The 14,426-nt window shown below is 33.2% G+C and overlaps 1 protein-coding gene across 1 annotated transcript; it reads right to left on the bottom strand.

Moving 5' to 3' along the window:
- Positions 1-951: 951 nt before the first annotated feature.
- LOC134706286 (uncharacterized) lies at positions 952-6,713 on the bottom strand. The gene is made up of 3 exons (XM_063565075.1): positions 6,441-6,713; positions 1,684-1,755; positions 952-1,466 (listed from the first exon to the last, which is right to left on the bottom strand). Exons 1-3 carry the CDS (start codon positions 6,682-6,684, stop codon positions 988-990), a joined length of 795 nt encoding a protein of 264 aa, XP_063421145.1. The 5' UTR covers positions 6,685-6,713; the 3' UTR covers positions 952-987.
- Positions 6,714-14,426: the final 7,713 nt, after the last annotated feature.

Raw genomic sequence — 14,426 nt, forward strand, 5'->3', positions numbered from 1 at the left:
AGGTCACGCCACACATTTTGTAAACTAGATACCCCAAAGATGATTGTGGCCAAGTTTGGATTAATTTGGCCAAGTAGTTTCAGAGGAGAAGATTTTTGTAAAAGATTACTTTAATTAACGAAAAATGGTTAAAAATTGACTATAAAGGGCAATAACTCCTAAACGGGTCAACTGACCATTTTGGTCATGTTGACTTATTTGTAGATCTTACTTTGCTTAACATTATTGCTGTTTACAGTTTATCTCTAACTATAATAATATTCAAGATAATAACCAAAAACAGCAAAATTTCTTCAAAATTACCAATTCAGGGGCAGCAACCCAACAACCGATTGACCGATTCATCTGAAAATTTCAGGGCAGATAGATCTTGACCTGATAAACGTTTTAACCCTGTCAGATTTGCTCTAAATGCTTTGGTTTTTGAGTTATAAGCCAAAAACTGCATTTTACCCCTATGTTCTATTTTTAGCCGTGGCGGCCATCTTGGTTGGTTGACCGGGTCACGCCACACATTTTTTAAACTAGATACCCCAATGATGATTGTGGCCAAGTTTGGTTTGATTTGGCCCAGTAGTTTCAGAGGAGAAGATTTTTGTAAAAGCTAACGCCGGACGACGGACGACGGACGACGGACGACGGACGCAAAGTGATGAGAAAAGCTCACTTGGCCCTTTGGGCCAGGTGAGCTAAAAAATGTAAAGTAGTCTAGTCCGAAAATATTTTTATTTTGTATGTATCTTTCTAACAAATAAATCGCATAGTGTAAAATTGCAGTAGCGTGATGTAAATGCCATACGATTTTGCAGAGTGTATGTTACTGCTTAGTGGTAATGTCTTCTATCTTCAGAAGTATAAAGTCAGATGACAAACGATTCAACATTAAACCGAAGTTAAAAAAAAAAACCGATTGAAAATTTCAATGCCAATAACTTGAGGAAAAAAAAGTTTGTGTTTACACATTTTATTTCAAATTATAACTGTGTTTCAGATGGAGCAGACAACACAAGTAAGCGCTCTGCCATCAAAGTACGGTGGACATTTTAGACTTCCACAAACGGCTTCCACTGGATACAAGACAGCCTCACTGCGATCTGCATCTCCACCAGGCACAGATTCCAACATCTCATCAACACAGATATATTCTGATGGCGTACGACCATTTGTACTTGACTGTGACATAAGATATCCAGAGAATTCCTTGTGCCATCCGGAATGACATGTTACTTTACCTGGTATCATTAAAACTGTTGATCTCTTAGACTGGCATAAAGCACATGGTGTATCTTTATTATGAAAAGTGTTTGGATATGGCTTATTCTGACCGATTTCATATTCGACACCATATAGTTTACCTGTCCATACGTAACCTCCCTCTGTATAATCTTTCCATTCAGGATTCTTAGGTAAACACAAAAAATTTGATCCAGACCCACCAAAATTGAAGTGCTTTCCAGCAGCATATCCTATAAAAATTTCAAGAAATGTCCACATGTATGTTATTTTCCAAAATATTAAGTCAGTTCCAGATTATAAGTTTTATGAAATATAATTTGCAAAGAATTATCGAAGTGTTTTTTACATTTTCTTTTTTCACAGTTTTCTTAATAAGTTACTGATGGTATGTTTTACACTTGTTTCTATACAAAGATCTTTTTTACCTTTAAGGAAGTATCACCTTACCATCATAAACAAGATTAGACTCCTCTGGGCATGATGTTTTCCCCCATCTAATAAACGTCTCGCCTGGGTTTTCTGGAAAAATATTACATATGTAAACTCTTATAATCACATATAGTTTTTTTTATGTAAAATCAAATTTTACATTTAAAAATGTAAAAATAAAAGGTAAGATAAAACAAAAACACATGTCATGCTTCAATAGTAAGTTTTCTGTAAATACTACTTATTATTAAATGATATCAGCAAATAACTGCATAGCATAATACGGATAAATCAGCATGTGCACTACTGATGTCGTTGCCCTATAATGATAATATTTATGTTTTGATAATAGCGAGAACAACACTTCAATATATAACAGATTGAACGTTCGGATAGCAACAAACCCAGAAAACGAAATTACGTTACTACTGTTTCGGAATTGGTTGTACATATCCGGGATTTCGTTTGATTTTTTTCCTTTTTCAAAAACATAATAAACTAGAGGCTCACCTTGGTCTATGTGAATATTAAACAAAGGAAGCAGATGGATTCATGACAAAATTTTGTTTTGGTGATGGTATTGTGTTTGTACATCTTACTTTACTGAACATTCTTACTGCTTACAATTATCTCTATCTATAATGAACTTGGCCCAGTAGTTTCAGTGGAAAATGTTAGTAAAAATTTACAAATTTTATGAAAATTGTTAAAAATTTACTATAAAGGACAATTACTCCTTAGGGGGTCAATTGACAATTTCTGTCATGTTGACTTATTTGTAAATCTTACTAATTTGCTGAACATTATTGCTGTAAACAGTTTTTCTATATCTATAATAATATTCAAGATAATAACCAAAAGACAGTAGAATTTCCTTAAAATTACCAATTTAGGGACAGCAATCAAATAACGGGTTGTCCGATTCATCTGAAAATTTCAGGGCAAATAGATCTTGACCTGATAAACAATTTTAACCATGTCAAATTTGCTCTGAATGCTTTGGTTTTTGAGTTATAAGCCAAAAACAGCATTTTACCCCTATGTTCTATTTTTAGCCATGGCAGCCATCTTGGTTGGTTGGCCGAGTCACCGGACACACTTTGTAAAACTAGATACCCTATTGATGATTGTGGCCAAGTTTGGTTTAATTTGGCCCAGTAGTAGGAGAAGATTTTTGTAAAAGTTTACGATGCCGGTCGACGAACGACGGACGACGACGGACGCCAGACGCCGGACGCAAAGTGATTGGAAAAGCTCAAAAGGCCCTGCGGCCCAGTTGAGCTAAAAATGTGAGTCCAGGTGCTTTCTTAAGGTATAAATGGCAAAATAAAGTGTGAATAATGAAAAAGTTATGAGATTTTGAAATAAAATATAAGAAGATAGTTTTTAAATATGTTTTTTACGAAAATGAAAAGAAAAAATGGTGTCAACGACCTTGGTTTTTTTTCTGAGTGTCTAATTTGAACAACTTACCCAGAATTACTTTACAGTACTTGTTACTCTTTTAATTTCAAAATAGGTCGTGTACTTTTAACCGTTTCAAATTGTTCTTTTTTAGCAATTAGTATTAATAATATTCTATAAATGCTCCAGCACCGGAAGAAATAATTCAATATTTTATTTCTCTTTCCAATGGTTGAAATCGGCATCCCCCCTATTTGGTTCATACAGGTTTACTTGTAATCTTGACAATAATTATATGTACGCAAAGTATTGTGCATTTGGAAATCTCATACAATAACAACAATGACGAAATCAGGTTCCAGAATCTAATGTGCACAAAAGAATAGATCATACCTCACTCTAAGTTGAAGACGTCTTCAGTGAAATAAAATGATTTGTTAAAAGTAGTTAAAGTTGCAGCTATGATTTTAAGAGATAGAGAAACATCAATAAATTAAGACTATTATGAAAGTTTACTTATAAATATTGTCAAAATCCGACCGATCATTAAACTATAAAATGTTTTTTAACAAACCGCTGAGTGCATTATCATAGCAGCTACTTGTGTATCATTATGCCTCTAATAAGGATTTCTGTATTACTATATGAATAGACGAACAGTCCGAAATAGAGAAAAAGTAAAGCAGCAACTGCCATACGTTTTTCAAAATGAATAACCAGGTAAGTTTAAAAATATCATTTCATACACCTGAAGGATGGACATCTTTAAACGACCTCCACAAAGTTCATGGAGAAACTCGGTCAATGAAATGGAACGTTAAGGTTTAACATTATAATGCCGGCCTGCACTTTTTACAGTAAACATATGTCTATTTTATTTCTTGATATTATATAAGTTAAGGGATAGCTGTAAAAGAGAAGTTCACTGCTAAAAGTACCATAATCATTTCAATTTGTTATCTTGACTGTTTTCTCAAAGATTGATAACTATTCATATTCACGGTAGATATGTGTATTTCAAGAAGTTATGTTTTACGAGTTTCATCTTTAAATTATGTTCTTTGTATTATTACGGTAAATGCTTGTCATTCTTGTTTACGGAAGAATAGCAGAATATCTGGATACGATCGTCGTGAATTGTCATTATATTTCAATTTCTTTATTAGCTACCCCAGTTAAACATGTTGAGCACACCTTTGTTATCGCAATAAATTCGTAGCAGTCCTTTCCAACAATGTAAATCGTATTCATTTCGTATACCCATATCAGATTGCACATAAACCAATTTAGAAGAAGTGAAGAAATAAGTCAAAACATAATTCTGGATTCATAGTGTATTTATACTTTATGTTAAGTCTCAGTCTACGAACGAAAAATGCAGAAGAAGCAAGAAAGAAACTATGCAGTCTTGAACAGATCTAACATTTTGCAAAACTCGGTCACTTAAAGTAGACAGGTGGATTACATTATACATATATTTTTTAATCATTTATCGACGGTCAAATGAAAGTTATATAATATCAAGTTTTGTCACGCAGATTCTTTTCAAGCTGAAGGTTGTGACAAAATGTTAGATTTGAAAAAAATATTTCGTGGAAAATAAAGGCAACAGGAGTATACCGGTGTTCAAAAGCTTAAAAAATATTGAAAGATAAAAAAAACCGTGTTACAAATCATTACCAAAGGAAACACAACAACTATAAGAGGAAAACAAAGGAACAACAGAAACACCGAAGGGCAACCAAACTCGAAAAAGAATAGATCATATCAATAAAACAAATTAAACGATAGGACTTTTTAATTAAAACGAGACCTTAGCTCCCAGAAATGATTTTAGAAATTTAAAATTAAATTCAGAATTATGACGTCTGTGTATATTGCTTAGTCGAAAAAAAATAATCAGGCAAAACAAACTATGTCATTATAAAAACTGTCATATGATAAAACACAAAATGTTCTTCATTTTGATAAAAACTCAAATGAAACGGTGCTGGACTATATATACCAGTAGCTTGTTATAACACAAAGTTTTTTTGTCTACTGTGAATGAAACACAATAGTAGCATTCAAAAAATATTCAGTAAAATAGTCATAAATGGAATTAACTTAAATCAAATCCGGGTCACAAAACAAAACTAGAGGAAACATATAACATCTAAGAGAAAAAAGGAACAATATAAACTCTGAACTCTGAAACCATCAGATTGTATGGCAATGTTTTAAAAAAAATGACAACTTTATGTGACAGTAATACAGTACAAAACAAATCAAGAACACCCAGGACATAGAAAATCATACCAAGTCTTTACCAAGTCAGGAATATGACAGTTCTTGTCCATTCGTTTTTGATGCGTTTTGTTTTTTGATTTTGCCATGTGATTATGGACTTTCCAAATTGATTTTCCTCTGAGTTCAGTATTTTTGTGATTTTACTTTTTTCATAAATAAATAATCTAATAGTACATTTCAAAATATAAAGGAACACCGGAAATTAATTTAGGTTAGGGAGTACACAAATGGAGCACAATAAAGTTGTGAACTGTGCGTCAACGCCACAAAAAATTATGTCACAGGTAAATTTCTGAAAATAGAATATAAAATTTGGAATTAATTTGTATTGGTGTTAGTTGATGTATTTTTTATAAAGTTGCTTTGAATCAAAATTCATTTAAACTATAACTAGGTGGATAATTATCTTTACCTTAAAAAAAAGTTGCCAAGATATTTTTTATGACTCTATTTTTTTCCCTGCAACTGTAATGCATCGTTAATTTCCTACAACTGTCAAATTTAAGGGAATGTGTTCCACATCTTTTTCGAATAAAAACAAATGTGACGTACTATTATTTGACAGTTTTACACCTTGACACATTTGAACATTGAACTAAGATAGATCACAACTAGTTATATTATTCATTGATCAAAATATTAAGCCTAAAGGGTAAATCATATTAGTACAGCGCAGTGATCTGGCTCTAATTAGCCTGAAGGTCTTTAACAGATTCACAAGGGATAACTTCGTCATCGCTGCTTCCGTAATCATCCTATACAAGTTGTGATAAATTGATTTATATCAATGTTTTCCTCACAAAAATTAGCAAATATGATAGATATAGGAAGATGTGGTGTGAGTGCCAATGAGACAACTCTCCATCCAAGTAACAATTTAAAAAGTAAACCATTATGCAAATATGACAAAAAATTAATTTCACAATGACCCATAAATAAAGACAGTAGTATACCGCTGTTCAGAAGTCATAAATATATTATGTGATTAAAACGTTAACTTACTATGCATTAATGTATAATTTATACTATAAACACGTATCACGGTATAGCTTGTGTGTATTATTGCCTGTTTTCTATTTTACCTTTTTTAATCTCATTTATTTCATCACGTGACGCATCAAGTGCATTTCTCGCCGATTCCAATTCTACTTTCACTTGCGTAAGACTTTTTGTGGTCGATTCTAATTCTTCTTTCACTTTCTTTATTTCATTTCCGTGTTGGAGGAACTCGTGTTTTATTTGGAATCTTTGTTCCACAGTGTGTACATAAAATGCACCAAGCAAAACAAATACAGACATTAGCAAAACAACTAAATAATTCTCCATTATCGTTATGTTTCATATTATAAGTTAAATTCACGGGTGACTGAATTTTTTAAATGCTGTTTGCACAAAAGTTTAAAATCCATTGGGGTCTGGTTGGACGGGTCTTCAGATCTGTATACTTTAACTTGTTAGCATTTTTTTTTTATCTCATTTCATTACTTCCTAGTGTAAATGTTAAAGCATCCCATTATTCTCTTATCTTTCTTTATGTAAATGTATATCCATGTAAATCGATTATTCTTTATTCTACAAACCGAATCAATACCTTTACGTGCTATGAAAAAACCCGCCTGGGCTAACTGAAATTCTACCTGGTTTTCGGGCTAATTCGTGTAAATTATTCTAAAGTTTTGAATGCTGTACTTTTAATTGTCTGTTGGTAGTTTTTTTTTCTTTTATTTAACCAACGCATTGTCAGTTCTTTTTCGACTTACGAGTTTGGTTATCCATATGGTTTCAGTGGCCATTCTTTTGTGATATAAACGCGTTTTTTTTTAACAAAACAGCTAATTATCAAAGGCAAAATAGTATACACATATCATGAAAAAATTAAATATGAAAAAAGTTACACGAGTTATCGAGTTGTCCATGAAAAAAGCATGTAGTGAATTATATGGTCTTGTCAATACTTGAGGGATAAACCTTTTAGTTCTCTAGGGAAAGCAGGAGAGTTAGTAATGTTTAGTCCAAGTGAATAGCCATAAACAATAATTAGGCATCACAGCGTTGCTATTTTTGTTTATACACACATATATTTAAATGAAAGAGGAATTCTATAAAAGATGTATTTGAATGAAAGAGGAGTTCTTTAAAGTAAGCCAATCAAAGATTTATATATCGAAGAAGGTGTGATTTGTGACCATATTTGCCATCGAATGAAATTATATTTAATGTTTCAAATCGGAATAGAACAAAATTGTTAAACATCAAAGTTCGGACCACTATAATGACATCTAAAGAATGAAAACTGCGAAAACATGTTTCTTGTAGGTTAAGAAATAATTAAAATAACATAAAAACCGAACTCCGAGGAAAATTCAAAACGTAAAGACACTTATCAGACATATCATATTGGTCAATCAATTTGTGAAGCCGTAAATCTAATGACAGGTCGATTTCAGTCGTTGGTCATCCGGATAATTCTGTTGAAGCAGTTTTTGTGTAAGGGGCGTACCCTGCTAATAAAGTTCGTATAGCGTAAACATACACGGGCATCACGCATTATTCGGGATATGTTAAACAGCGACAAAAAGATAGAAAATTCAAAATTGTCATCATAAGACCCACATATGATAGGTAAAATCATCTTCGCTTGCCAAGGGTTACGATCCACTCTTGCTCTCTTCACCCTTGGCGGATTGAGATAACATTTCGGAGACACAAGGTAATGATTTTTATTGGTTGCAGTCAAACCTCGCTGCATCCAATCAAAAAGCGCCCATAACATGATCACATGTAAATGTCGAAAGTGTTTGTAAACAATTACCACGTGTTTATTGTGCAAAAAGTCTTTACATTCTTAACACACGACTATATTTAGTGACAACTTGAATGTTTTTAATCAACCAATAGAAGTTCGTGAGTATGTTTCAAGCATAAATGCATGAATGTTGACGTAAATTTACATTTCCGGCTTTACCAAGTGTGTAGAATCTAGACGCCACCGTGTTTTACCTCCAAATTGAAGAGTTCAAGTGCTACCATTGGTCAAGAATAATGTATTCGAAATGGGCGTGATTTTTATCTTCCGATAGATGGCGCAACATTGTTATCACAAATGTTGGCTCAATCCGCCAAGGGTGAAGAGAGCGAGAGTGGATCGTAACCCTTGGCTAGCGAAGATGAGGTAAAATATAAGGCCGTACAATTTGGCAGAGTGTATGTTATGTCTTATTGGTATTCTTTCTTCAGCAGTATAATTGTCGACAAGTTGATGAACCAGGGGTATGTCAAATAACGTCTCGTCCTTTTTTATAAAAGTAAAAGTAAATAGGAAGATACTAAGACCTTGTTGATAAATATTGAGTATCAACTTCGAAAATAATACAAGATGATCTTGAAGTATAAATTCTAGGTTGTTAATTATCTAAATGACGTGTTATAGTATTCATGATTTATTTTTCTTTATTTAATACTTTTACTGTTTTGTCTATAATTTGTTATATTCATGTACTTATACATCCTGTCATTGTGTAATCGTGCTATTATACATTTTTGTATTGTTGTCTTTCGTTTTTGTATGTGTGCTGTCTACATGTCTTTTTGGTTTTCTTTGTTGACAAACTTGACATATTTTATTATTATTCATCCAGTCATTGTGTTGTTGTACTATGGCAGATTTCCGTTTTCTTTTCATTCATTTTTAGCTCACCTGGCCCACAGGGCCAAGTGAGCTTTTCCCATCACTTGGCGTCCGTCGTCCGTCGTCCGTCGTCATCGTCCGGCGTTTACTTTTACAAAAATATTCTTCTCTAAAACTACCCGATCAAATAAAATCAAACTTGGCCACAATCATCATTAGGGTATCTAGTTTAAAAATTGTGTCTGATGACCCGGCCAACCAACCAAAATCGCCGCCATGGCTAAAAATAGAACATAGGGGTAAAATGCAGTGTTGGCTTATAAATTAAAAACCGAAGCATTTAGAGCAAATCTGACATGGGGTATAATTGTTTATCAGGTCAAGATCTATCTGCCCTGAAATTTTCAGACGAATTGGACATTCCGTTGTTAGGTTGCTGCCCATGAATTGGTAATTTTAAGGATTTTTTTCTGTTTTTGGTTATTATCTTAAATATTATTGTAGATAGAGTTAAACTGTAAACTGCAAAAATGTTCAGCAAAGTAAGATTTATAAACAAGTCAACAGGATTAAAATAGTCAGTTGACCCTTTTAGGAGTTATTGCCCTTTATAGTTAATTTTTAACCATTTTTCGTAAATCTTAGTTATCTTTTACAAAAATCTTCTTCTCTAACACTACCCGGTCAAATAAAATCAAACTTGGCCACAATCATCATTAGGGTATCTAGTTTAAAAATTGTGTCTGATGATCCGGCCAACCAACCAAGATCGCCGCCATGGCTAAATATAGAACATAGGGGTAAAATGCAGTGTTTGGCTTATAAATCAAAAACCGAAGCATTTAGAGCAAAGATGACTGAGGAAAATTGTTAATAAGGTCAAGATCTATCTGCCCTAAAATTTTCAGACGAATTGGATATTTTGTTGTTAGGTTGCTGCCCCTGAAATGGTAATTTTAAGGAAATTTTACTGTTTTTTGTTATTATCTTGAATATTATTATAGATAGAGTTAAACTGTAAACTGCAAAAATGTTCAGCAAAGTAAGATTTACAAACAAGTCAACAGGACCAAAATGGTCAGTTGACCCCTTTAGGAGTTATTGCCCTTTATAGTCAATTTTTAACCATTTTTAGCTCACCTGGCCTAAAAGGCGAAGTGAGCTTTTCCCATCACTTGGCGTCCGGCGTCCGTCGTCGTTGTCGTCATCGTCGTCGTCGTCGTCATCGTCGTCGTCGTCGTCATCGTCGTCGTCGTCGTCGTCGTCGTCCTGCGTCCGTCGTCGTTAACATTTACAAAAATCTTCTTCTCTGAAACTACTGGGCCAAATTAAACCAAACTTGGTCACAATCATCATTGATGTATCTAGTTTAAAGTTTGTGTTTGTTTACCCGGCCAACCATCCAAGAAGGCCGCCATGACTAAAAATAGAACATAGGGGTAAAATGCAGTTTTTGGCTTATAACTCAAAAATCCAAAGCATTAAGGGCAAATCTGGCATGGGGTATAATTGTTTATCAGGTCAAGATCTATCTGCCCTGAAATTTTCAGATGAATCAGACAACCCATTGTTGGGTTGCTGCCCCTAAATTGGTAATTTTAAGGAAATTTTACTGTTTTTTTGGTTTTTATCTTGAATATTATTATAGATGGAGATAAACTGTAAACAGCAATAATGTTCAGCAAAGTAAGATTTACAAATAAGTCAACATGACCAAAATGGTCAGTTGACCCCTTTAGGAGTTATTGCCCTCTATAGTCAATTTTTAACCATTTTTCGTAAATATCCATGATCTTTTACAAAAATCTTCTTCTCTGAAACTACCGGGCCAAATTAATCCAAACTTGGTCACAATCTTCATTGATGTATTTTGTTTAAAGTTTGTGTTTTTTTACCCGGCCAACCATCCAAGATAGCCGCCATAGCTAAAAATAGAACATAGGGGTAAAATGCAGTGTTTGGCTTATAACTCAAAAACCAAACCCTTTGAGAGCAAATTTGACGGGTTAAAATTGATTATCAGGTCAAGATCTATCTGCCCTGAAATTTTCAGATGAATCAGACAACCCATTGTTGAGTTGCTGCATCTAAATTGGTAATTTTAAGGCAATTTTACTGTTTTTGGTTATTATCTTGAATATTATTATAGATGGAGATAAACTGTAAACAGCAAAGTAAGATTTACAAATAAGTCAACATGACCAAAATGGTAAGTTGACCCCTTTAGGAGTTATTGCCCTTTATGGTAAATTTTTAACCATTTTTCGTAAATATCCATGATCTTTTACAAAAGTCTTCTCCTCTGAAACTAACGGGCCAAATTAATCCAAACTTGGCCACAATCATCATTGATGTATCTAGTTTAGAGTTTGTGTTTTTTAACCCGGCCAACCAACCAAGATGGCCGCCACGGCTAAAACAAGAACATTGAGGTTAAATGGAGTTTTTGGTTATTACTCAAAAACCAAAGCATTTAGAGCAAATCTGACAGGGAGTAAAATTGTTTATCTGGTCAAGATCTATCTGCCCTGAAATTTTAAGATGAATGGGACAACTCGTTGTTAGGGTGCTGCCCCTAAATTGGTAATTTTAAGGAAATTTTACTGTTTTGGGTTATTATCTTGAATATTATTATAGATAGAGATAATCTGTAAACAGCAATAATGTACAGCAATTTAAGACTAAAAAATAAGTCAAAATGACCAAAATGGTCAATTGACCCCCTAAGAAGTTATTGTCCTTTATAATCAATTTGTAACAATTTTCATAAAATTTGTAAATTTTTACTATCATTTTCCACTGAAACTACACGGACAAGTTCATTATAGATAGAGATAATTGTAAGCTGCAAGAATGTTCAGTAAAGTAAGATGTACAGACACATCACAATCACCTAAACACAATTTTGTCATGAACTGTCTGCTTCCTTTGTTTAATTCACATATACCAAGGTGAGCGACACAGGCTCTTTAGAGCCTCTAGTTCGTAAATCTTAGTTATCTTTTACAAAAATCGTCTCCTCTGAATAAAGTCAAACTTGGCCACAATCATCATTTGGGTATTTAGTTTAAAATTTTGACCGGTGACCAGGCCAATCAACCTAGTTGGCCGCCATGGCTAAATATAGAACATAGGGGTAAAATGCAGTTTTTGGCTTATAACTCAAAACCCAAAGCATTTAGAGCAAATCTGATAGGGGTTGTTATAGTTAATCAGGTCAAGATCTATCTGCTCTAAAAAAAATTCAGATGAATTGGACAACTGGTTGTTAGGTTGCTGCCCCTGAATTGGTAATTTTAAGGAAATTTTGCCGTTTTTTGTTATTATCTTGAATATTATTATAGATAGAGATAAACTGTAACAGCAATAATTTACAGCAAAGTAAGACCTAAAAATAAGTCAACATGACCAAAATGATTAATTGACCCCCTAAGGAGTTATTGCCCTTTATAGTAAATTTTTTAACAAATTTCATAAAATTTGTAAATTTGAACTAACATTTTCCACTGAAACTATTGGGCCAATCCTTATAGGTAGGGATAATTGTACGCAGCAAGAATGTTCAGTAAAGTAAGATCTACAAACACATCACCATCACCAAAACACAATTTTATCATGAATCCATCTGTGTCCTTTGTTGAATATTGACATAGACCAAGGTGAGCGACACAGGCTCTTTAGAGCCTCTAGTTTTCGTATATGCTTTGTCTATGTGCTTTTTTTGTTTTTCTTTGTTGGCATATTTTAGTGATTAAGACTATAATACAATATTGACTGATGTACCCCTTTTTGACATTTTTACCTATCATGTGTTTGTTTTGTTCAATTTATATGCTTCTGTCCTACAAGTGTGAGATTAAGCTATATTTAAAACCAGGTTTTATTCACCTTTTCTACAGATTAAAAAAAATAATTTACCAAGTCAGGAATATGTCAGTTGTTATCCATTCGTTTGATGTGTTTCATCTTTGAAATATGTCATTTGCTTAGAAAAATAATTCCGTTGAGAACTTCATAATTTTTATTTTACATCTTTTACAGGTCAGACAACAAATGGTCTAACATTTCACCTGAGGAACAAAAACATTCGATCTGAAATGCAATACATAGAATTTGAAAAAAATAAGAAAATTTATTGTGTTTACATATTTTATTTCAGTCTGGTATTTCACTTGGAGCAAACAACACAAGTTAGTTCCCTGCCATTAACGTACGGTGGACATTTTAAACTTCCACAAACGGCTTCCACTGGATACACGACAGCCTGATCATGACTCGAATCCCCGCCAGGCACAGATTCCAACTTTACGTCAACACAGATGTACTCTGATGGCTTTCGATCTTTTATACTTACTTGCGACAAAAGATATCCAGAAAATTCCTTATGCCATCCGTCATGACATGTTACTTTACCTGGTACCATCAAAACTGTTGATCTTGTAGACTGGCATACAGCACATGGCATATCTTTATCGCGAAACGTATTTGGATATGGCTTATTATTTCCAAATTCATATTCGATACCATATAGTTTACCTCTCTACGTGTTCTCTCCGTCTATATAATCTTTCCATTCAGGCTTCTTTGATAAACAGAGAATATTTGACCCAGACCCACCAATCTTGAGATGCTTACCAGCAGCATATCCTAAAAGATTGTCAAGAAATGTGCACGTGCATTTTATTTTTCTTAAAAATGATATCAATTAGAGTTAATAATTTTTAAATTATCTGATATTGAGAAGCTATGGCACGTTTCGTATAAAAGTAGAGGAAGGGAGTTCTGTTTCATATTTAAGCACAATTTCATAACAGCTCAATGTAAATTAAAAATATTGTAATGTTTGACACTTTTTATATTAAGAACTGTTTGCTATGAATGCAGTTATAACCTACCATCATAAACAAGATTTGACTCCTCTGGACATGATGATTTCCCCCATCTAATATACGTCTCGCCTGAGTTCTCTGGAAAAAAAATGACACTACTTAGACTTATATTATAATATGTAAAATGCTACATTACAAAAAAGATGTTAAGTCTGTTGGTAAAATTTATTTTTACAAATAATATTGTAAAAATAAGAGTTAAGATAAAGGTTGAAACATCCATCCATAGGTTATTAGGTAATACTATTTAGTTGATAAGAATCATAGAATCATAATTACAATGTCTTTTTGTTTACGTTCTATCATTCTATCTACATAAATAAATATTTTGTTGTTTATTGAAGGAATGTATTTAAAGATATTGTCATCTTCTGAATTTCCATCTATGAAACTGCAAGCAAATGCAAAGTTAAAACTTTTAAGATTTTTTTTGTCTGAAGCTTTGCCCATTTGTTAAAAGAAATAAAAACATACCACCGTTGTGAACATGCATTGATTGTAGATCCTTCAAGTTTCTCTCCATCTCTTTTATCAGGTGGTTCTTTAAGCAT

This window comes from Mytilus trossulus, chromosome 1 (genome assembly GCF_036588685.1).
Source record: "Mytilus trossulus isolate FHL-02 chromosome 1, PNRI_Mtr1.1.1.hap1, whole genome shotgun sequence".
NCBI classification, from domain to species: domain Eukaryota; kingdom Metazoa; phylum Mollusca; class Bivalvia; order Mytilida; family Mytilidae; genus Mytilus; species Mytilus trossulus.

Coding starts and splice junctions, on each gene's coding strand:
- LOC134706286 (XM_063565075.1), bottom strand. CDS start 6,684: ATGGAGAATTATTTAGTTGTTTTGCTAATGTCTGTATTTGTTTTGCTT. Junction 1,756..6,440: donor AATAAATGAGATTAAAAAAG/GTAAAATAGAAA, acceptor ATATTTTTCCAG/AAAACCCAGGCGAGACGTTT. Junction 1,467..1,683: donor GTCTAATCTTGTTTATGATG/GTAAGGTGATAC, acceptor AAATTTTTATAG/GATATGCTGCTGGAAAGCAC.